Source organism: Lolium rigidum, chromosome 5 (genome assembly GCF_022539505.1).
Source record: "Lolium rigidum isolate FL_2022 chromosome 5, APGP_CSIRO_Lrig_0.1, whole genome shotgun sequence".
Taxonomy (NCBI): Eukaryota; Viridiplantae; Streptophyta; class Magnoliopsida; order Poales; family Poaceae; genus Lolium; species Lolium rigidum.
In genome coordinates, this window is record NC_061512.1 from 197,323,246 (window position 1) to 197,347,822 (window position 24,577).

Sequence of the window (24,577 nt, forward strand, 5' to 3'; positions counted from 1 at the left end):
TTGGACCTGCTGAAGCCACACCCTGCAGTCGTTGGTGGCGTGGGTGAACGTGTTATGCCAATTGCAGTATGGCTTTCCGTTCAGCTCCTGCACCGTGGGGATCTTGTGGCCTTCGGGTAACTTTAGCTGCTTCTCCTTGAGCAAGAGATCGAAAATCTGCTCAGCTTTGGTCACGTCGAAGTCAAACCCTTTTGGCGGACCTTGTGGCTTAACCCATTTACAGGACACGGGACTTGCCCCCCGAGTCCATTCAGCCACTGCTACCTCTTGATCTCCCGCAACACCTTCATCTTCATCTGCCTCAACCAGGACCACCGCACGCTTGAATTTATCTCGGTAAACATCCGGGTGGCGCCGTTCATATGCCGACAGCTTCCGCACCATGTGCGCCGGTGAAGGGTAGTCCGCTTGGGAGGCCACGTCCTTGATCGATGATGAGAGACCCACCACCGCCAACTCGATCTGCTTCTTTTCGTCACATGAACCGAATAGCATCGGTTCCTAACGGTCCCGAAGCGCTGGATGTATTCTGAAACTGTTTCTCCGCGCTTCGTCGTACTTGTGCTAGATCGGCAATGCCAGCCTCGGAAGCCTCCGAGTGGTACCGCATGTGGAACTGCTCTTCCAACTCGCTTCCAAGTCCGGATTGAATCCGGTGGCAGCGATGTGTACCACCCGAAAGCCGATCCTGTGAGGGACCGTGCGAAGAACCTCACGCGCAGCTCGTCCGATGCCGAGATCGTGCCCAGCTGTGCCAAATATCGGCTCACATGCTCGATGGAGGTGGAACCATCCGATCCATTAAACTTGGTGAAATCGAGGAGCCGATATTTGGGTGGTAGCGGGATCAACTCGTACTCGTTGGGGTACGGCTTGGAATAGCCGATTGTCCTCCTTTTCGGCATCATGCCAAACTGGTCTTTCAGGATTGTACATATCTGATCCGCGGTGATGGCTGCAGGCGTCGAACTCTGAAGATTCACCGGGGTAGCATACTTAGCCAGCCATGCTTGCTTTTCCAGCTCTGAGCCAACTGCAGGAGCTGAGCTCTGGAGGTTTGTCGGAGTGGCATACTTAGCTAGCCACGTCTGCTTCTCAAAATCTGTTCCCGAAGTTCCTCCTGCTGTTCCAGAAGTCCCTGCTGTTGCAGCCTGGTTAGAGAGCGCCCAGCTACTGCAGTCTGGCACGTATGCGCACGTGTATCCGTGAGGGATCTCCTTAGGCGCCTCATGCAAGAATTGGTAGTCACTAGGGTCACCACCGATCTTGTAGACGATGTATGCCGATGAACTCGGCACTTCTGGTGCTGCTAACGCGAACGGCAGCGGTGGACGGGACTGGAGTGGCATCTCTCCTCGGTGAGTCCCCAGAGCTGGTCCTGACGGAGAATATTGATGGCTCATGATTTCCTGGATCACGCGCAGAGCGACACGCTCCAAAGTGTTCACCAGGCTCTCAGAATGGCGGTGCAGCGAATGAGCCACCATGAAGTTAATCTCCCGACGCAGGGACCCGGTGCGTTCTTCCGACGGGGTGGACAGGTCCACTCCATCGAGCGCGCTCGGTGAGAACCCTTTCCACCTGATGCCATGTGAGCGGGTTCGTGGAAAAGAGCCGATGAGGTCGGCTTCGAGGACCGCTTTGATCTCGTGATGCTTCTTCTTGAGTTCGTCTGGTCGGATCCTCGTACTTGATCGGAGTGCCTTCCGCCATCTCGGATGTAGATGGCGATGCGGTGGATGTCGAAGATTGTCCCACCGGGCGTGCCGAAATGTGTTGAGGTCGAAACCCACCGGCGAGCAGCGACGGGCAACACGCAGAGAGCCGGGAGGCTCCCGAGATCTGCGGCTGGCCCCGGTCCCTCTCGAGCGACGGCCCGCAAAGACTCCGGCACGCACGTCCGATGCTGATGCAAGGGCGTGCCACCCGACCTATACCCGGTCGGGAAGGTGTTGGATGTGCCTCGCTTAGTTTCCTCGCATGGCATACACGTAAACATTAAATACGAGCCTCGATCGGCTCTCGAGTTGTCCCGTGAATCGGCTCAAGGAGCCGATCCACCCATGATGCGTACGAGGTGTACGATCAGATGGTGGTCCTGCTTGATCAAAATAAAGCTAAAACGACCTACTACGATTTAGGGTTTTCACCGCATAATCGGAACATCCTACTCGTGATTGAGCCTGGCGGCCACGCATGGTGATCGTGAACCGACCCTAGACAAGGCCTAAAAACCAACACGAAGTTGATCCTCGGAACATCCTGTCTAGGGCTAGCAAACTACACCCTACGCGCCATCGGATCCTTCAACCCGTTTGTAAGGCCTAACTATGCGGATATTAAACTAATCCTTGAAGAACAAGGAGCAATCATAACGGATCGGATCTACTAAACAATGATCAAGCGGGGTGCCGCCCTTACACCCAAGATAGGTGTAAGGGCGGCTAGATGCCTAAGGGTCGCACGACGATAGCATGTGATACGATGAACAATGCTAACCCTAAAACATCTATGATAACTACGTTGCTCGCCATCAAAAAGGCTTCAGTACGAGCAACGCATGAAGAACGAATAAACGTGCGCTGCCTAGATCGCAAGATGCGATCTAGGCAGCATGATGCTTACCCGGAAGAAACCCTCGAGACAAGGGAGTTGGCGATGCGCCTAGATTGGTTTGTGGTGAACGTGATTGTTGTTTATTTCATAAACCCTAGATACATATTTATAGTCCGTAGACTTTCTAATGTGGGAATAATCCCAACCGGGCACGAGCCCAAACTCTAACTAACCGACACGTTTCCTACTATGGTACAGATACACGGGCAAACTAGCCCAAACTTTGTATACAAGGCCGATTCATGTATTTCTTCCATGTATATTCTTCAAGCCCATCTCCAATCGCGGCCCACCTCTGATCCGGTCAAATTCTGGTGATAACACAAACCGAGACTCATCGATGCGGTGGAAAAGTCGCTGGGGTGTTGGCTCGATGAGCTACCATCAGTGCTGTGGAGTATAAGAACAACTCCAAACCGGTCTACCGGATACACTCCATTTTTCATGGTTTATGGAGCAGAAGCGGTCATACCAACCGACATTCTCCATGATTCACCAAGGGTGCAACTCTATAACGAAGAAGAGGTAAAGGAGGCTCGAGAAAACGATGTGGACTTGCTAGAAGAAGCAAGAGAGCTAGCCTTGGCAAGAACAGCCATTTACCAGCAAAACCTCAGACGCTATCACAACCGGAAGGTTCACCCGAGAGTGTTCCGGGAAGGAGACCTGGTGCTACGCCTAGTGCAGCGCACTGAAGGCCGGCACAAGCTTTCCCCGCCGTGGGAAGGGCCTTTCATTGTGAGCAAGGCTCTCCACAATGATGCCTACTACCCGATTGATGCACAGGAATGGAAGAAAGGAAAGGCGGACAGGTCCGGAGAGGAGACCAAGCGTCCATGGAGTGTAGCTTTGTTGCGTCCTTTCTACTCTTGAAGTTGTGGTGTAAGAAGTTCCTTTTTGTACCTTATTTGCTATGAATAAAAGATGTCGGAACCTCGAATGAATCTCGGGGACTACCCCACTAAGGTTGCATGTAACTTGTCTATTTTTTCAGTTTACCAATTGCTTATTGAACATTTTTTCTTTCCGGTTTAGTAGTGTGCTAAACCCTACCGGAGTCTTCGACTCTGCTGCTGTCCGCAACCCGGCTTCATGGCAAGCAAGATAAACCGGCAGGGAATAAGCACATGAACTGCGAAGAGGGAGAGCGGGAAAGAACAATCCGGAAAAGTCTAACTAACCCCGGTTACACCGGTTTTTTGCAAAAATTTCGAGTTATTTCTAAGTTCAAGAAAGTGCTTGCTTGGTAAAAGAACTTTGTGCTCATACGCCAAAAACGCCCAGAGAAGGTAGGCAGAGCCAAAGCAAAAGAGCCAAGTATGCATCGAATTGGATGCGGAAACAATTTCGGAATCATTGCAGTGCAAGACCAAAATCAAAACGATAAGCAAAATGCTAAGTACCACACCAACATAGCTTAATAGGTTACCGGTGTGCAAGACACCGGCACAAACAGTAGCACCACAAACCACAGGCATAAGTATTATCTTACATCATAGACCCCGGCATACCGGGGTAGAATTTAATGGGCATTGTTTCCAAGTCAAGCAGGATGAGCATATCACAAGTGCTTTCAAGCAACAGGGGCGTCGGAGGGAGCATCATTGGCATCAGAACAACTTGGAGGCGCGTCGCCAGCTTCGGCCTCATCAGCGTCTTCGTCCTCCTCCTCGTCGCTCAGATAGTCCTTGACGCCTGCAGGAGGGGGGACGAAGGTGCGCACCTTGGCGTACTCCGCGATGCGGTACGCACGATCCTGCCGCTTAGCGGCGAGGACCGGGTCCACATCGGTTTCAGCCCCTTCGCGCACGCCGGTGAAGACGTCCAGGTCCAGCTCCGGGTACCAGGAGCAGGCAACGCGAAGCGCTAAGTCTGCTCCGGCACGGGCAGCAGAGCACTGCCACTCCCGGATCCTTCTACCGGCACCTTTCAGGCGGTCTCTGATGATGGAGAAGGTGTCGGGCACTTCTTCTCCAGGCCAAAGGGTCCGGAAGAGCTGCGTGGCTACGTCAGGGATGTCAGAGAGGTTCCGGTCTATGGCGCGCATATGGGAAACCCGCGCGTTAAGCGCAACCAAATGGTCATAGGGGTCCCAAGGTGCGTCCAGATTCTTGTATGCCTGGGCAACCCGGCGCTCTCCAACCCTCTTCACGGCGAACGCCTGGGAGTCCGGGAACAGCCCTGTAAAGTGAAAGAAAGAAGTTAAGCAAATGCTGCCGGAAAAGATAAGCTTATAAGCAGAAGCTGCAGAATAGAAAAGAAACTCACGAAGGGCAAGCGCGTCAGTCTGCGTGACCAAAAGATCGTACTCCTTCTGCTCCGCTTCCAGCCGCGCGGCCTTGTCCTCGGCTGTCTTCCGCGCCTTGGCGGCCTCCTCCAGCTCAGCCTCGCAACACCACATTGGCATTGCCGGCGTCCTCCGGCCGCCTCATGAAGCTTGGCCTCGGCAGCGGACTCGGCGGCTTGCGCGCGCCTTAGCGTGATCAAGACCAAGCTGGATATACTGACGCTTAAGCTCCCCGTAGCGGGTCTCCTGGGCGCTCAACTCCTCCTTGTGCTGCTGGATAAGTTGGTCCTTTTTCTCTGGGACCCGAGAAGAAAGTGTTAGCAAGTTGTATTGATATAATGTAGAAAAAGCAAGTTAACTGGAAAGAGGGAAGCTGTACCTTCGGCGGCGGCAAGCTGCGTCTTGAGGGCCTCAATCGAAGCCTCCGGGATAGCTGTTGAGACAAAAAATCATGAGTGGTAAGTATTGAGACAAAGAAAGCTTTCCGGGGAAAAGATACCGGAGGCGCAGAAGCTTACCTTGGCATTTGCCGTGTGCCTCAGCGAGGTCCCGGTGCTCCCAAAGGAGCTCCTCAAAGAGGGTCTTCCGGGCGTCAGCCGTGGTCTGTTCAAGGAAATGGTGTTAGCTAAAAGCAAGGATCTTAACCCGAAACTCGGGGACTGGCTATGCCGGTTTCGCGCGTTTCTAGTTGAGTTTCGCGCTAAGACCAAAAATCTTAACCCGAAACTCGGGGACTGGCTATGCCGGTTTCGCGCGTTTTTAATTAAGTTTCGCGCTAAGAACTGCGCTCTCAACACGAAACTCGGGGACTGGGAGGATAGACAAGATCCGGAAAGAAAGAAACCGGCATAAACACAAACTTACAACAAAGTTGGCAAAACTTACCATCAGATTGTTCGTGGCATCGAACCACGCGCTGTCCAGCTCCTTGACGGCCCGACGAAGCCGCATGAAGTGCTCCTCCGAGCTGCGCTCACCAACGGGGTCAGGCGCCGGTAGCCGGTCCTTGCCCAGGCCGCGAGTTGCCTTGGACATATCCGCGGCGTTCCACTTTTCAGCATAAGGCAGCAGGTGCCCCAGCTCCCGGCCTTCGTGTTGAAACGAAGTGATCCGGCCAAGAAGGCCGGTGGCCTTTTCGCCGGCTGCGCTAGCGGCGCGGGAGACGTGCAGCACCAAGGGCTGCTGACCGCCGGAGGAAGCGCTAGGAGCCGTTGCCTTTCCCTTGGTGAGCGCCAAGGTGTTGGGCGCTGGCGCCGTGGAAGTGGTGCCGGCTGGCTCGGTGTGCGAAGCTTCCGGCGGTGGCGTTGGCGTTGCCTTAGGAGAAGGAGGGGCGTCAGGTGCGTCGCCCGGGTTGGAGCTTGCCGGCACGGAAGTTTCCGGCGCGGCTTTGGAGGGGGAGGACTTCTTGGTCTTCTTCTTCTTTTTCTTCTCTAGGACGGGAGGAACCAGAGGTTCCGCCCGCCCGGCAGTTTCTTCTCCGACGCCGATGTTGTTGGCGCCGGTGTCTTGGTTCTCGAGAGGGGAGCTGCGCGGTGATCTAGCCTTGTAGGGGCCGCGCGCCCCGAACTTGTTGTGCCTCCCAGAGGGGAGGCAGAGATGTTGCCGGCACCAGATGGTGCCGGGCTGGACTGAGGAGGAGGAGTTGAAGTCCTGGCTGGTCCGGCAGAGCCAAGCTTGAGCGCGGGGCTGAAAGAGAAAAAAGAAGGGATTGGAAAAAAGCAACCGGAAACGAACTTGGTAAAAACAAAACAAGTAGAGAAACGAAGCCTTACCCAGAAGAGGTCGGCATCTGCCTGCTCTTGTAGCGCCTCACACCTGTGATCTTCCCCGCTACCGGTTCAGTCCGGAAGCGTTTGGAGGCGGGAGCCTGGCTCGAACCGGCGTCAGAAGCCGGAGCCTTGTTCTTCTGGCCTTGGGCCATGAGTTTCTCTACAAACTCGTGGCCTGCCTCGGCCCCCAGAGGAGCAACGTGCTCGTGAACCTGTGGGTTGATGTTGGCTGAGGGAATATCTACAGAGAAACAATAACAAAGGAATATGAGAGATCAAAAAGAAAAGCTACCTCGAGCAAGGTCAGGTCGTCAGACGAACCAGCCGGTTCCGGTGGAGATTTGCCCAGACGCGAGGCAGGAGTCCGGCCCATCTTCAGATCCTGCCAACGGATGAAGGGATCCGGGTCGAACTTGTCGAGACCGCGCTTCCGGCAAGGGCCTCGCCGGTCTGAGTCGATGCGCGGGAAACGGTCCTTAGCCTGAGAACAAGAGGAAAAAGAATTAGTCGCGGTATGAAAGTTACCGGTAAGCCGACCCGAGTTGCGTAATTTCTTACTTCTTGGGACGGAGGGTTAGTAGAACTGAGGGGCCGGAGGCCCCATTCCCAATCATCTGGCATGGCAGTCTGGCAGATCTGCCTAGCCTTGAGGACAATGTCCTTTTTGCTGAGAGGAAGTCCGGTGATCTTGGTAGGATCACCGGGACCATACATCTCGCTCATCTTATGAGCGCGGCCCTTAAGAGGAAGCACTCGCCGTGAGATAAAGGCGCGGATAATATCATCTGAGCAGATGCCGGTGTTCTTCATCAGTTGTCTCATGAAGCGTATAATCCGGTTGGTCTCTATGTGAGACTCCTTCGGATTGTAGCTCCAGTTGGCCCTCGTGGGTGGCACCGGATTAAAAGGCGGCAGATTGATGAGATCTGCGGCGCCGCTGTTCCTCACGTAGAAGAAGGTCCCTTGCCATAACCGGCATGACTCGAGACCAGTAAACTTGAAGAAAGGGCTCCCTTGGCGAGAGCCAATGATGCAGGACCCGCATTGTACGGGGGGTTTGGGTTTAGGGATATCCTTGCCTTGAACGGAATTGATCCGAAGAGCAAAGAAACGAGCAAACGTCTCGCGAGTGGGACGAATGCCGATATAAGCCTCCATGAAGGTGGCATAGCAAGAGAGGTAGAAGACGGCGTTGCCGGGAAGATGGTGAGGTTGGAGCTGGTAAAAATTAAGGAACTGACAAAAAAATTCTGAGGCAGGAAGGCCGAAGCCGCGCTCGAAGTGAGCAAGAAAAACAACGTGTTCACCGGGATTGAGCACCGGTTCGATTTCGTCACCAGGAAGCCGGCAGATAACTGACTCCGGAATCCTCCTGGACCGGTAGAGCCAGTCGATCTCGTACTGGCTAACGTTGGAACCCATCCAGGCCCCGCGTGTGATGCCGGCAGGATTAACACCGGAAACCTGGCTAGACCTACCGGTATCCTGATCACTACCGGAATCAATGTCCATCTGAGCCAAATCAGCGCTCAGCCCGTCGGATGGTTGGCTATGCCGGCTACTGGAAGAAGAAGCAGAAGAAGAGGTGGAGGAAGATTCCTCACTAGACATGAAATTCGGTGTAGAGAAACAAGAATCCCACGATCTACCCCCGCGCGAAGATCTAGAAAAGAAAGAAAAAGCAAGAAAAAGAAGAAGTAAATACACTACCGAGTTGAGATCTGGAGAGCAAGCAAAAGAGGGGTAAAACCAGATTAAGCCTAACCTGAGGCGGCGCGGTCGCAGAGGAGGAGGTTCGCCGGTGGATTGGCGAGCTTGCCGTTGGCGAGGAAGTCCGTCGGCGGCGAGGTGGAAAGGAGCTTGAGGAAGCGCCAATGCCGCGGCCGCTGAAGGAGCGCCGCAGAGCCTCTTCGCGCAGAGAAGTTCGGAGAGGTCCGGTGTAGCACTAGCAAGGGTTCGCCGGGCGGCGGGTCTCGAGCAACGAGCAGAGCGGCGGAGACGAAGAGAGCGAGGCACTGTGCGCGAAGAAGTGGGGAATGCGAGAAGAGGAAGAAGAAGGAGCGGTTTCGCCTTATAAGGGAAGAGGGAGACGTGGGCCGAAAACCGCTGGGCCTCGGTGGTTCGGTCGTGGGCCGCGACGGTTCGCTCCACGGGCCACCACGTGGCATGGTGGTACACGCGAGAAAATAGAAGGCCACATGGAAGCGCATACGGATCCAGAGCGGAGGCCAGGATCTGCTGTAAGGCAGTTAATGCGCGCGCAGAAGCCGAAGGGAAGTGACCCCTGACACTGGCGTGTCAGTTACAGTGCGCATGTCACTGACAGGCGCGGGGCCCGAGATATTCTCGACTTCGCCGAGGAAGTATTTAATGACTAAGATGCCGGAGGATAAGACACCGGATAATGTCTTGCAAAAAGAGATAGCGATAATCCGGGCAAAGGTGCCGGATCTAAGCCCAGTGCCGGATGGGTTAAACCGGTATCCTAAGATAAAAGAACCTGGCATGGTCTGTTGGATAGGATCCGCCAGACTATACCAGCTTCGGGGACTAATGTTGGGGGGATGACCCCCGGTATGCCAAAGGCATGCCAAACCGGATGGTTTGAGCCATCAAGATACCGGTTTAATGTTCATACCGGAACATAGAGATAAGAAATTAGCTAAGTGAGGCTAAGCCGGTATCCCCAAGAGGGGTATGCCGGAACCGGATAAGAAGATACCGGGCTACCGGAAGGAAGAGCATGTCGGCAGAGCTGGTCAAAGATTCTCTCCAGAGCTAGAAGACAAGGATGAGCTAAGCAAAGTAGCTTTAAACGAAGGGCTGACGATAAAGAAGAAGGATGACGGTCAAAGAAGCCGGAGGACGTCAGCATCCCTGATTAAAGAGGACTCCGGTGTCATCTATGATTAAAGTAGCTTTGTAAAGTAGTTTGTCTAGTCAAAGATGCCATTAGGGTTTCTTGCCTCGTAAGCCAACCTCTCCCCTATATAAGGAGAGGGGCAGCCCTTATCACGGGCACGCACGGAGAGAGCTAGGTTTAGAAGAACACCTGTACTGAGAAACTTGTAACCTGTTGAGATCAATAAAGAAGATGATCTAGAGCGAGTTCTTCCTTATGTCTTTCTTCTTCAACCTCTAGCCTTGGCTAAGTTCTTGAGGAAACCATCCGGAAGTTCATCCCGTCTAATCACAAACCCTCCCCCGAATCCTCTTGCGTCCATTCGGCCCCAACTTAAGCCATCCTATGGCATCTGTCTGTTCACCACGACGACAAGAGTCCAGGCTCTGATACCAATTGAAAGTTCAGAGATGGTAAACCTAGAGGGGGTGAATAGGTTTCTACAAATTTTAATTCTTTCTTTGCAATATTAGGCTTTGCGGAATATAAAGATGAGCCTAATGCAAACTATGTGAAGCAACCTATATGATGATATGAGTAACTCAAGCACGAAGGCTCTCACAGGCAATTATATCACAAGTAAGGAGTTCGGTTAGAGATAACCGATAGCACGCGCAGACGAGGGTTTATTCCCGTGTTCCCTTCCTTTGCAAGAAGGTACGTCATGTTTGGAGGGGTGGAGGTCCCACGAAGGATTCCCCAATGCCACGAAGGCTCACCCTATTCTCCGGAGCCTATCCCACGAAGGAATAGCTCACTCACTTGTGGTAGACTTTGAGGTAGCCTCCAAACCTTCACAATCTTGTCAGGAGCAAATCCACAACCCGGATGCTTCCGGACCACTCTTGCCCACCTAGGGTTTCCAAGGAACCCTAGAGAGCAAGTATCTTGATGAATACAAAGGGGAACAAGATTTGGCTTGGTAGAATAGTAGATCATGTCCTCCTCTATCTTTTCCCCGGAGGGATTTGAGTTTGGGTGGAGGAGGAAGGAGATCTGAGGCTTTTGGTATTTCTAACAATGGAGTATGAGAGAGAGAGAGAGAGATCAAGAACAACTTGTAGTGTAGTGCCTAACTGTTCAGAGGTAGGAGAAGGGGTATTTATAGTTTCACTTGATATATGGCCGTTGTGACTTGTCCACCTCAGCAATTCTTCGAGAAACCCGGTCAACCGGGCCTAGGACCGGGACATCCGGTGTAGGGGTCGGTTAGACCGGGTGAGGGACCGGTCCTTCCGGTCCAAACCGGAGCTGGGACCGGGTCTTGACTGGGGCAACTCTTTGTCATACAAAACAGGCCTCTGGTTGGCGTCAGAGCAGAAGCCGGTTGGCGTCCGGTCCACAGCCCGGTCCGACCGGGTGGATGACCGGACCAAGCTGGTCCAGACCGGGCCTGTAACCGGGCCATGACCAGGGCACATCTGTTTCATACAGAACATGGCCCCGGTTGGCACCGGTCCAGGGGCCCGTCGGCACCGGGATGGCCGGTGCCAGGGCTGGTCCGACCGGGCCTATGATCGGCCAGATGCTGAGGAGACCTTCTTCATTTTTGTCGAAGTGGGGGGGGGGGGGTCTCCCTTTACCTTCTTGTTCCATTGATACACCATTATGCCTATTTGGCTAATACGTGGGAATAATCTCATAGACATGTATTAGACCAAATACTCTAGCAACGGTGTCATTGTTACCAAAATAATGGATAAGGGTAAAATACCCTTACAAAAAGCATGGGTGCACACGACCAAATACCACCCGATCCAGCAAACTCCATGCATAAGGTGCACTGTTACATTCGTCGGTGGAGCATTCATGAACTCATCACTCCGGTCAGATGAAGAAGGACCGGCCTCGGGAAGGTCACCATCTTCGCAAAAGAAGAACCCTATGACAACCACTTTTATTAGGCAGATTGACAACGACGCCGATCAACCTCATCGACAGAAGAGGAGGCCGCCACCGACCATAGACCCGTCGACGAGTTGTCCATCGCCACCCCCAACACCAAAGTAGGCCACCTGAGCCGCTGGGAGGGAGAGACGCATAGGACCAACCAATCACCACTAGGCACGACCAAGCCGCCGTAGACGCCGGATCCGTAGCCTTCGAGGACACCCCCGCCGCCGGCCGCATCGCCGAAGCATCAACCGGCCTCTGCAACCCTCGCTAGGTCAGCCATGCGCGATGTGCCGCAGAACCACCGCCCGAAGCTATCGCCCCGGATCCCGCCCAGGACACCACCACGCCAATCCCCGACCAGCCTCGCTATTGGCCAGTGATTCGATCACCAATCCCGCGCCTCCTCCGTGCAAGCAACACGACGCGAGAGGGTAGCCTGCCACTGCCCAGAGCACCACGGGCTTTGCCCCCACGCGCTGGTGACAGCAGGGAGGAGGAAGACCGTAGGAAGGGGAGAGGCGGCAACGGCTTAGGTTTTCCACCCGAGCCTCCCTACACGGGTGGCAACGCGGGGGTCTCCATCTATCTGGTGATGTATCTATCTTTCATTGCTTTAGAAAAACTTTGAAATGGATCCAAAACAGGGGGTGTCCAGAGGTGTATGCACAAAAATACTCCAGAAGGGTACTCGACAACAAAGATACATCTTGAAGAGGGATTATTTTACGGTTCATACCCACGAAGAAGCGTTATCTCCTAAGCCACCCCTTGTGAACAAATGGTTAGATGAAAGAAATAAGGTTTGTACAAACTAGAACTGTGTGGGCACTCTAGTAGTGTTTGATTGGCAAACAAATCTCATGAGTAGAAGTACAAGTCTAATCAATATTCTGTTGAAAATTATGTGTTGAAGTGTAAACCTTGGAAAGCATAGTTGCCTTACGATCAATCAACAGAGGCAGATGGGTTTTTCATTGATAAAATATTACTGTAGATTTACTATTTTCCAATCTGCATCTAACCAATATGTTGATGGCTTTTCTTCCCTATTATTTTGCCTCGGTGCTTTTAGATATGAGCTGCACCAGATGAGAACTTCAATGTATGGTTAACAAATTATTTGTTAGAGGTTTGTATTCTAGATGCCCATTTTCTTACAAAATGAGATACACAGTTTTAGATAAGGTAATTTAGAAAGAGACATCAAAACAATATAAATGCCAGATTTGGTTTGTTAACTTGAAAGCATAGCCGCAGAAGATAAATTGCAATCCGCTTTTTCCTTACAAAAGAACTGTATACAAATTACACTCTCCATTCTAAATTAGTTGACGCAGATTTTAGCGAACCTACACACTATGTCTAATTTCAACAAAATCTGCCAAAATTGTGATAACTAATTTGAATGGAGATAGTTGCCTCCGTTCATAAATCCTAGCTTTCCTGTAAAAACGATTATTATGGAACAAAAGTATTTTAATCACTCTGCTATTTTCCTAGTTTATTTTCAGCCACTGGAACTAGAAATCTAGGTAAACCCTTAAAATCTATATGAATTGTTGCTGTCTCTGACTTGGGTCAAAATCTGGCACACGTGACAGCCTATTTAAATAATAATATAAAATATTATAAAAAATCGTATCTAGAACTTTTAGGTTTTCGTACAAAAAAATAGAAAATACAAATTTCAAGAAATCAACTAAGGAAATCATTTCATGAAAAAAATCATAACTATTCATATCTATAATTTTTAGGCTTTCCCATAATATTCCTTGATTTTTTACATATTTTATCTCTTTATTTCTAAACATATAAAGGTTTTCATTGCTACTCTTCCATTTCCATATTTTTCAAGAGATAATTCTTAAGATAGTTTTTTAGGGAAAAAATTAATATGCTTTTTCCTCATGTTGTATTGATTGTTCTTATCTTTTTTCCTAAATTTGCTAAGCTCATTTTTTGGTTGCAACGTCCACAATCGACCACCACCATGTCATCTGGTCATATTGTATTCATTGTAGGGGCTAATGCGTGATTTATACCTGCAACTATGTAAAAAAAATACGATTTTGAAACAAAGTCAAATATATCAAGTGCCAATTTTTTTGCTCCAAATTTGAAAATAGAGATCTAATAATTTTCTTGTATAATTTGTTGGAAACATGGATCTTTTCGAGTTGACTACCGACAAAGGTTGTCTATGGCCTCTTTGATTTCGATAATTTTTTATAGAAAAATGGAGGATTAAATCCTTAGAATTAATATCTATGATCATTTTGATTTGTATGTTTTAATCATATGGATATTTTTCCTAACTATACATTTCTGCACAATAGGTCACAGGGAATCCCTCGTCTCAACTTCTTGGAAATTTTCATTTGGTTTTTGATAGTTATATGGGCATGGCATTATAATCCTACACATTTATAATCTGGATTTTTTTTGTCATGAGAAAAATAAGCCCCAAATCTCCATTTTTGCTAACATTGCCAACTTTTTTTTGTTTAACTATAGTACATTTTATAAATACTATCAGGCGATATGCATTGCCTTGTATATACTCCATTGGATCCAGATAGCAACAAACATTGCTCTAAATCTCCACATATGATGGGCTTTTGGTAAACTCTAGCAATGGAACCCTAACTATAGAAGGTTCTTCTGTCATTGGAAAAAACCTAGAAGCCTCTTCGTTCACATAATACCGCAATGAGATGGGAAAATTTGTTACATCATACAAAATACTTTATCTTACCAAACAAGATAATTTTGTAAATTTCGATTGTGCGTTGTTTATTATTTTTTGTGGCGGTATAATAATCAATTTTTCTCTATGAGAAGTGTCGTTGTGGACGATGTTGTTTTTCTTTTCTTTTTACGTCATGGATCTTGTCCTTACATGTGTATGTGATTGGTGTTAAAGTGGAGAATCTATCGAGTGCATTCTTATGGCTCTTGAGGTATGCTCATTCGTTTGGCGCTTTGTAGCCAAATGTGGAAGCCGGTTGTGTGATGTGTCTGTGTTTCTATTGTATAGGCAATAAACTCTTCAGCCTTCTAGGTGGATGGTTTCACATATAGGATATCTGATGCCAAATCTTCTTGTGTGCTCCATACTCTAGGTATATTACAACATACTATTCTTTTAAAGATCATGCTAAGGCATGGCTTCTAACTAATTACATATAGTTCATAATAAGAAGAACATGATTGCTCCCTAGTCAACCAAAGCAAAATTTATGTTCGAGTTAACTGTTTTTTTATTCTAATAGACAAACAAGAAAACATGCATTTCCATAAAAAAATACCGCTAGCGCATAAAACCACACAACCTCAGTTGATAGAAATGGGAAAATAAGATGCAAGAAAATTAATGTGAAAACATACTTAGTAACAAAAAAAATATTGAATGTGTGCCTTTCATAAGTTTCTTTATGGTTGTATGATAACAATTTTGTCCCTATGAGACGTATCATTGTGTATGTTGTCGTTTTCTATTTTGATGCCATGGATTTGGTCATTACTTTGTGCTCACCGTCGACGCGAAGAATCTATCAAGTCCAATCTTATGGATTGTCAAGTTTGCTCATTTGTTTGGCACATTGTAACCAAATGTGGAAGCCGTTTGTGTGATGTGTTTGTATTTCTTTTGTACAAGCATCAAACTCTTCACCCTTCTAGGTGGCTGACATCACATCACATATAGAATATTTGATGCCAACTCTTATTGTGTGCTCCATCCTCTAGGTATATTACAGCATATTATTCTTTTAAAAATCTTGCTAAGGCATGGCTTCTAATTAATTAAATATAGTACATAGCAAGAAGAGCATGAATGCTCCCTAGTCAACCAAAACAAATTTTATATTCGATATACAATCACACAACCTCAGTTGATAGAAATGGGAAATAAGATGCAAGAAAATTAATGTGAAAACATACTTAGTAATAACAAATAACGAATGTGTGCCTTTCATTAGTTTCTTTATGGTTGTGTAGTAACAATTTTAGCCTCGAGATGTACTGTTGTGGATGTTGTCGATTTTTCATTTTGAGGTTATGGATTTGGTCGTTACCGTGCGCTCACCGTCGACGCAAAGAATCAATTGAGTGCAATCTTATGGCTTGTCAGGTTTGCTCATTTATTTGGCGCATTGTAACCAAATATGGAAGTCGTTGTGTGATATGTTTGTAGTTTCTTTTGTATATGCAGAAAACTCTTCACCATCCCAGGTGCATGACATCGTATATAGAATCTATGACATCACATGCTTCTTGTGTGCTCCATCCTCCTGGCATGTTACACAATCTTATTCCTTTAATTAGCTAGCTAAGTCATGGCTTCTAACTAATTGAGTTTAGTTCATACAAAACTTCTCCCCACTGGACTAGAAATTTGTTTACATTCTACTCAACTGGATTTATTTTTACATTCTAGTCAAGAAACACAAAAAAAGATGCAATGACATAAAAAAGACCGTTAGCACATAAAAATCGCAGAAGCTCAATTGATAATGGGAAAACAAAATACGAGGACATTAGGCAACACTTATACAAAGTCTCACCGAGAGAAAAGATAGGAAGATGAGTTCAGACATCAACAGGAAATCCACAACGGGTTGGAAACCTTTTGGCTGCTCACAAGAAGGACTGAACTTTGAACCTTTAAGCATTGACTTTCTGGACCAACGGCGATGCTTAGCAGTTTAGGGGAATGCCCTCTCCTCCACGCTCCACGGTCGTGTGGATGGTTAGAGATTAGGCGGTGGAAAGGGACGTGAAGCCAGTGAAGCCGATGCGGGTCTCTTCCATCCTCACGAGCCTTGAGAATTTGGCAAGTCAGTAGTGAGTGTGAGGCCGGGCTGCTCTATAAGAAACCCTCGGCCGAGCGCGGGAAGGCACAGCAGCATGGAGGCCTCGCCGGAGATGGGTTGTAGCAAGGACGGACACTCCGCCGCCGCCACCGACGCCGACGTCGTGTACCTCCACGGCGTCCTCGAGGCGACGGTGTTCGAGGCCGACCACCTCCACAGCGCCATCCATGGCCGCATCATCAAGGTAAATGACCGTCACACGTACGCGCGCGCGTGTAATACCTGCTCGGCTCGGCTGCTCCTCTCTTTTACTTGCTCCGATCTGTTCAATCTGTTCATCAAGGTAAACAATCTGTTCATTCTGTGCTTCGATCTATCTACCGTTCCGCGATGACTGGTAGAAGCTCTCGAACTGGTGTCGCGAAGTCGTTTTGCTTTCGCGCTCATGGTTGCTTGTGAGCTGATGGATTGGCCGTCAAGGATACTCTTCTGGTTTGAACTTTGAGATCACCTACCGCCACTAGCTAGCTCATATCCTCCATTGGCACCGTCTCTTTTGAGACTTGTGTCGAAAATCTCATGTCAGCAACTGCAATGACAAGTCTGCACTGTGGTTAATTTCTTGTGTATGCTGGATTTGGCGTTTTTGTTCTTACTGCATATGCTCTCTTTATTTAAAATGCATTTTAAACATACTCAAAAGTGTCAAAATATTGTTTAAGAAGTATTGCGCATACATCTCGACATCCTACGTGTGTCCAGGGAGTCGTCTCAAGAAAAACCGAATTTTTATATGGCGGGTGCAAGAAAGACAAATCTGGTGCTAAAATATGGTTTTTTGTGAGGCATTTTTTGTCTTCTACACCACCAAAAATTTGTATTTTTTTTACTAATCTTTAAGGGAGAACATAAAAATAATGTGGAGATATTCGTGCCCAAAAAATCCGAATATTTTAACATTTTAAACATTATTTTTTGTTATATATGCACCTAGGATCAAAAGTGCCATTACCGATTGTGCTCAGTGGATTTCAGTTAAACCAGCTCTTGGGTGGTTTTCTGGTTTTTCTTCTTAGAACATGTCCAATGGTGAGCGCTAATGGAGGCGCTTGAGCAAAGGAAATCAGGACATTTAATCCTATCGCCTCATTAAGAGTCCATGGCTCGAACGCAGCCTCCAATCTGAGGCGTTTTTTCCTCTGTAATGGCTGAGTCCGATTTGTATGCCACATGCCTATTTCTACCGAAGCGTCCGCCGCAACTCTTTGCGTCGATGGATTTACGGTTTTGCTATGTCTCAGTTAACTGAGATTTTCTTAAGTCTAAGTCACTTACAAAAATATGCTTTGAGTTGCACTTTTTTGTTAAAAAAGTGCAATTGCACTTTTCTAATAGAAATGTGCAACTGAACCGAGTTGCACTTTTCTTTGAACTGTAGTTGCCCTTTTCTAAGTTGACTGAGACTTAAGAAAATCTCAGTCAACTGAGACATAGACACACCCTATAATTAAGCGCCTGCCAGCAGGAATTGTATGATGCAACTGCCGATCGGGTGGGATTAAATTCCTGGCGTCTATGAATGCTCTTATGTGCCCAAAAAAATATCAGGTGTTTTTTTGTTGTTTTTAGGTGCATATGCTCTCTTTATTTAAAATATATTTTTAAAATATTCAAAAGTGTAAAAATATTTCAAAAAATGGTGCGCATACATCTTCACATCTTAGCGTGCTCATGAAGTCTGTCTCAAGAAAAAACGATATTTCATGTGGTCTAACTGTGGCACGTGGTTACTCTAATCCGACGGACAGGCAACGGAGAAAGTGGAGCACGGCAGTCTGTACGTGGACATCGACGTCGGCGCGGCGCGGGTGGCGCGCACCTGCGAGGTGGAGTTCCACCCCACCAGCCCGACCTGGAACCAGTCCTTCCGCCTGCACTGCGCCTACCCCGCCGCCACGATCACCTTCACCGTCAAGAACCAGCACCTCATCGGCGCCAGCGTCCTGGGCCGCGCGTCCGTGCCCACGGCCAGCGTCGCGGCGGGGCATCCGCTGGAGCTCTGGCTCAACCTCCGCGGCGGCGAGCACCTCCACGAGACGCACACCCCGAGGCTCCGCGTCCGGCTCCGGTTCATGGACGTCGAGCGCGACCCGTGCTGGGACGCCGGCATACGGCTGCCCGGCTTCGCGGGCATCAAGCCGGCCTTCTTCCCGGAGCGCACCAACTGCAGCGTCACGCTGTACCAGAACTCGCACCTGTCCGACGCGTTCGACCCGTCGGTCCGCCTCACCGGCGGGCAGCCGTACCGGCCTGCGCGACTGTGGGAGGACCTTTACGTGGCCATCCGCGACGCGCGGCACTTCGTGTACGTCGCCGGTTGGTCGGTGAACACGGCGATCACGCTGGTGCGCGACGCGAGCCGGATGGTCCCCGGCGCGGAGGGCGTCACGCTGGGCGAGCTCCTGAAGCGCAAGGCCGACGAAGGGGTCGTCGTGCTGGTGATGCCGTGGCAGGACAAGACGTCCGTCGAGTTCCTAGGCAACTCCGGGGTGATGAAGACGCACGACGAGGAGACCCGGGCCTTCTTCCATGGCACCAAGGTACGGTGCTTCCTCTGCCCGCGCGACGCCGACGCCGCGCTCACCCTGGTGCAGAGCATCGAGATCAGCACGGAGTTTACGCACCACCAGAAGACAGTCACCCTCGACGTTGCCACGCCGGGCACCGCCGACGGCCGCCACGTCGTCAGCTTCATCGGCGGCGTAGACCTCTGCGACGGCAGGTCTCAGGATATATATGTTCAACTTTCTGTTGTGCAAATGCTTTCTGAATATATACTCAAAATCATTGTATCTGATGACAATGCGACTTGTGTTGGACCAGGTACGACGACGAGAGGCACACGCTGTTCCAGGAACTGGACACCACGTACTCGCACGACTTCATGCAGAACAACTTCAAGCACGCCTCGCTGCGCCACGGCGGGCCGAGGGAACCGTGGCACGACGTGCACTGCAGGATCGAGGGTCCTGCCGCGTGGGACGTGCTCGCCAACTTCGAGCACCGGTGGAAGAAGCAGACGCCGAGCAGCAGGCTGCGCGGCTACCTGCTCGACCTGAGCCCAGCAACGTTCCCGGATCCCTGCAGCTTCAACGACGGCGACTCGTGGAACGTGCAGGTGTTCCGGTCTATCGACGACGCGTCCGTAGTCAGGTTCCCCACCGACCCGGCCGCCGCCGCCACGATGGGGCTGACGAGCGGCAAGGACCTCACGATCGACATGAGCATACAGGTCGGCTACGTGGAGGCCATCCGCCGCGCGCGGCGGTTCATCTACATCGAGAACCAGTACTTCCTCGGCGGGTGCGCGTCGTGGGCGGAGGACCGGGATGCCGGCTGCTCGAACCTGGTGCCCGTCGAGATCGCGCTCAAGGTCGCCGCCAAGATCCGGCGCGGCGAGCGGTTCGCCGTGTATGTCGTGACGCCGATGTGGCCCGAGGGGGAGCCGGCGAGCGAATCCGTTCAGGCCATCGTGCGGTGGAACCGGCTGACCGTGGAGATGATGTACGGCATCGTCATGGAGGCGATCGACGACGCCGGGCTCCGCGGCCAGGCGCACCCCTGCGACTACCTCAACTTCTTCTGCCTCGGGAACCGGGAGACGCCGCGCCCAGGCGAGTATGTGCCGCCGGTGAAGCCGGAGGAGGGCACGGACTACTGGCGAGCGCAGACGAGCCGTCGGGGCCCAATCTACGTGCACGCCAAGCTCATGATCGGTACGCGCTCCTTACGACATCGATTAGTTTTGTCACGCCATGTCGCCATTTTTTCGAGCTCTCATGCCTCGCTGTTGTGCAGTGGACGACGAATATGTCATCGTGGGCTCGGCGAACCTGAACGAGCGGTCGCTGGCCGGCAACCGGGACAGCGAGATCGCGCAGGGGAGCTACCAACCGGCGCACCTGAACGGGTCGGATGGCGGGCGCGCCCTGGGCGTCGTGCACGCGTTCCGGACATCTCTGTGGCACGAGCACCTAATGAACGACGTTGGCGCCGGTGCCGGCGCGGCCGTGTCTGCGGAGCCTGAGAGCGTGGAGTGCGTACACGCGGTGCGGCGCACGGCGGAGGAGCTGTGGGATGCGTACACGCAGGACAGGGTGGAGGACCTGCGGGGGCACCTTCTGCCGTTCCCGATCAGCGTGTCGGAGTTCGGGGAGGTGACAGACCTGCCGGCGGACGGCTGCTTCCCGGACACCAAAGCGCCGGTGAAGGGGAGGAAGTCGGCCACACTGCCAGCCATCCTAACAACTTGAGGCTGCTCTTGTGTCACCTGCACGGTAGTAACGTTCACAAGAACTGGGTGACATATGCGTACTTGCGCGACGACATTTGTTCAATATTTTTATATTTATATGCTTTTACTACTACAAGCTTTGAAATATTGGAAGATTATCATGTAAATTTATAAAATTTTATATATAAGGTAACCAAATACATTATATATGAGAACTTATATATTTTAATTAACTATATTTACCATGCATGTAACTAGCTCATCCGCTACCCTGCTTAAACCTCTTTTGGAGTGCCCGACCTTCACATCACTACCCTTCAATAATTATGACGACTTAGTATCATCATAACTGAAGTCATGCTTAATCATGATGGAAGTTTCAGCAATGAGCATCCTCAATAGAAAGAGTGAAAAAAAAGAGTTATGTGAAAAAAGAGTTGTGAAAAAAAAGTTGTGAAAAAAGAGTATGAGAAAAGAGACAAAAAGAGCACGAGAAAAAAGTGAGAGATAGTTAGAGAGGATGTTGAACGTCTGTTGTTCATGTTGTCCCGGTATGGATGGCCTATAGTTGAGATGCATATCACTTTAGGTTCTTTGTAGAGGTGACATGAAGGTGCCCCATACGAACACTTGGTTAAAACATGTATGTCGAAAGGTCTTGTTAACCCGAAGTTGAGTAATAAGAGGTGTAGTCCTTAGCATTCAAGAAAGTGAGGCAACACTTACTCATAAGAAGTCAAACTCATGAGACAAGATATCTTTATACATGAGATACTTGGTACCTCATCCTTATTATTATTGTTGACTTGAATTGCATATCTCAAAACCATGTTTTATGCTCTATTCTTTTTATTTTGTTGGAGGTTTAGCACATGCATTCCCTGCTTACTTTCTTGTGTTCAAGAGTCAAAAGAAATATTACTGAAAAGATAAGACAAAGTCTTCCAACAATTTCATAGCATCTTCCTAAGTATGCTTTATGATTCATAATACTTGTCATTCATGTTACTTACAATGTTATTTACTTTTATGCATGCTATGTAGAATGTAAGAGTTATCACTTTATGAGTTCATATTACTTGTTGTTCTTCATTATTCATTGAACCTTGTGATACTTTGCATGATTTAGAAGCTATATGTTATAAACTCAAAAATTCATGTTATTTTTATCACATTTATGCTTGGGACGAGCATAGGTTAAGCTTGGGGATGTTGATGTATGTAAAATGCATACATTAACTTTGTCCTTTATCATATTGAATTCTCACATATTTGCAACATAATTTTTGCTTTTTTTTATTCCTTAGAATCCTTTTTTTGTCTTTCTGGTGGTATCAAACAGCCGCCTAATACCTTATCTGCCTCTTCAGGAAAATGAATATCGCCGGAAAATATTTTGAGTTCTGTATGGCTTTTTTTTCTCTTCACTCGGACCAGTCCACCTAGTCGACTTCTTGTATTTTTTGTGAGTTGTGTATCCACTCCAATAATACTATTGTCAAGTACCTTTAGGGATGATGATAATACCATGTTTTACATTTATTTATGAGGATTTACCAATGATTCCCTTTATTTGGTTTATAATCCCGCAGAACAGGAAAACCAGGTTTCGCGTATTTTTCACTTTCAGAGACCTATACGGAGCCAAATTACCTGAGTGAACCAACTCAAAGTAAGTTGAGATCCGGTTAGCCCATCATGGACTAACCAAGAAATTCTTCGCGCTGCTTTTTCCAGAATCGAAAACTGAGCAAGCGTGGGAATGAGGCTCCAGCTGGCAAGTTCTTCCGGAGGTTCGTTGACGAATTGGGGCAGTCCTTCGTGGGCACCCGGAACTGAGATGTTCTTCTCATAGAACCATCCGGCGTTCCAATACCGGACGGATTCGTGGGAGTCATGGGGCGGATACATACGACCAGGTCGGAGCATAAAAGTCATGCTCCCACAGTTCACCATGGCCTTGTCCTTCGTTTCTTTCTTCACCCGGAAGAAAAATTGCCACAATCGGACATCTGGTCGGATTCCGAGATGCCCTTCGCAGAGAGTTGCGAAGTTGGAAAGAAGGAGATATGAGTTTGGACAGTTGTTGTGGGGCTGAAGTCTGTATGTGTTGAGGATGGAGAGGAAAAATTCCGAACATGGGAGCGATAGACCGCGCTCGACCCAAGCTTTGGTCATGACCCTTTCGTCCGCATCAGGCTTGGGACGTCGGAGTCACGCATGAAGCTCCAATGTGAGGAGATCAGGTAAACGATACGTCGGAGACGTATCAGCATCCCCAAGCTTAGTTCTGCTCGTCCCGAGCAGGTAAACGATAACAAAGATAATTTCTGGAGTGACATGCCATCATAACCTTGATCATACTATTGTAAGCATATGTAATGAATGCAGCGATCAAAACAATGGTAATGACATGAGTAAACAACTGAATCACAAAGCAAAGACTTTTCATGAATAGTACTTAAAGACAAGCATCAATAAGTCTTGCATAAGAGTTAACTCATAAAGCAATAAATCAAAGTAAAGGTATTGAAGCAACACAAAGGAAGATTAAGTTTCAGCGGTTGCTTTCAACTTGTAACATGTATATCTCATGGATAGTGTCAATGTAAGGTAATATAACAAGTGCAATATGCATGTATGTAAGAATCAATGCACAGTTCACACAAGTGTTTGCTTCTTGAGGTGGAGAGAAATAGGTGAACTGACTCAACATAAAAGTAAAAGAAAGGTCCTTCAAAGAGGAAAGCATCGATTGCTATATTTGTGCTAGAGCTTTTATTTTGAAAACATGAAACAATTTTTTCAACGGTAGTAATAAAGCATATGAGTTATGTAAATTATATCTTACAAGTTGCAAGCATCATGCATAGTATACTAATAGTGCCCGCACCTTGTCCTAATTAGCTTGGACTACCGGATCATCGCAATACACATGTTTTAACCAAGTGTCACAAAGGGGTACCTCCATGCCGCCTGTACAAAGGTCTAAGGAGAAAGCTCGCATTTTGGATTTCTCGCTTTTGATTATTCTCAACTTAGACATCCATACGGGACAACATGGACAACAGATAATGGACTCCTCTTTAATGCATAAGCATGTGGCAACAATTAGTGTTCTCATATGAGATTGAGGATATATGTCCAAACCTGAAACTTCCACCATGATTCATGGCTTTAGTTAGCGGCCCAATGTTCTTCTCTAACAATATGCATGCTCCAACCATTAAGGTGGTAGATCTCTCTTACTTCAGACAAGACGGACATGCATAGCAACTCACATGATATTCAACAAAGAGTTGATGGCGTCCCCAGGAACATGGTTATCGCACAACAAGCAACTTAATAAGAGATAAAGTGCATAAGTGCATATTCAATACCACAATAGTTTTTAGGCTATTTTGTCCCATGAGCTATATATTGTAAAGACGAATGATGGAATTTTAAAGGTAGCACTCAAGCAATTTATTTTGGAATGGCGGAGAAATACCATGTAGTAGGTAGGTATGGTGGACACAAATGACATAGTGGTTGGCTCAAGGATTTTGGATGCATGAGAAGTATTCCCTCTCGATACAAGGTTTAGGCTAGCAAGGTTTATTTGAAACAAACACAAGGATGAACGGTGCAGCAAAACTCACATAAAAGACATATTGTAAACATTATAAGACTCTACACCGTCTTCCTTGTTGCTCAAAACTCAATACTAGAAATTATCTAGACTTTAGAGAGACCAAATATGCAAACCAAATTTGCAAGCTCTAGGTGTTTCTTCATTAATGGGTGCAAAGTATATGATGCAAGAGCTTAAACATGAGCACAACAATTGCCAAGTATCAAATTATTCAAGACATTTAAGAATTACTACATGTAGCATTTCCCGATTCCAACCATATAACAATTTAACGAAGAAGATTCAACCTTCGCCATGAATACTATGAGTAAAGCCTAAGGACATATTTGTCCATATGCAACAGCGGAGCGTGTCTCTCTCCCACA

General features: G+C 48.5%; 1 protein-coding gene across 1 annotated transcript; it reads left to right on the plus strand.

The window, feature by feature from the left end:
- The first annotated feature begins 16,378 nt into the window (after positions 1-16,378).
- On the plus strand, positions 16,379-20,597 carry LOC124656913 (phospholipase D alpha 1-like). Its single transcript, XM_047195563.1, has 5 exons — positions 16,379-16,557; positions 16,887-16,897; positions 18,106-19,066; positions 19,168-20,060; positions 20,143-20,597. The coding sequence occupies exons 1-5, from the start codon at positions 16,379-16,381 to the stop codon at positions 20,595-20,597; spliced, it is 2,499 nt and encodes an 832-aa protein (XP_047051519.1).
- The last annotated feature ends 3,980 nt before the right edge of the window (positions 20,598-24,577 follow it).

Coding starts and splice junctions, on each gene's coding strand:
- LOC124656913 (XM_047195563.1), top strand. CDS start 16,379: ATGGAGGCCTCGCCGGAGATGGGTTGTAGCAAGGACGGACACTCCGCC. Junction 19,067..19,167: donor GTAGACCTCTGCGACGGCAG/GTCTCAGGATAT, acceptor GTGTTGGACCAG/GTACGACGACGAGAGGCACA. Junction 20,061..20,142: donor GCACGCCAAGCTCATGATCG/GTACGCGCTCCT, acceptor GCTGTTGTGCAG/TGGACGACGAATATGTCATC.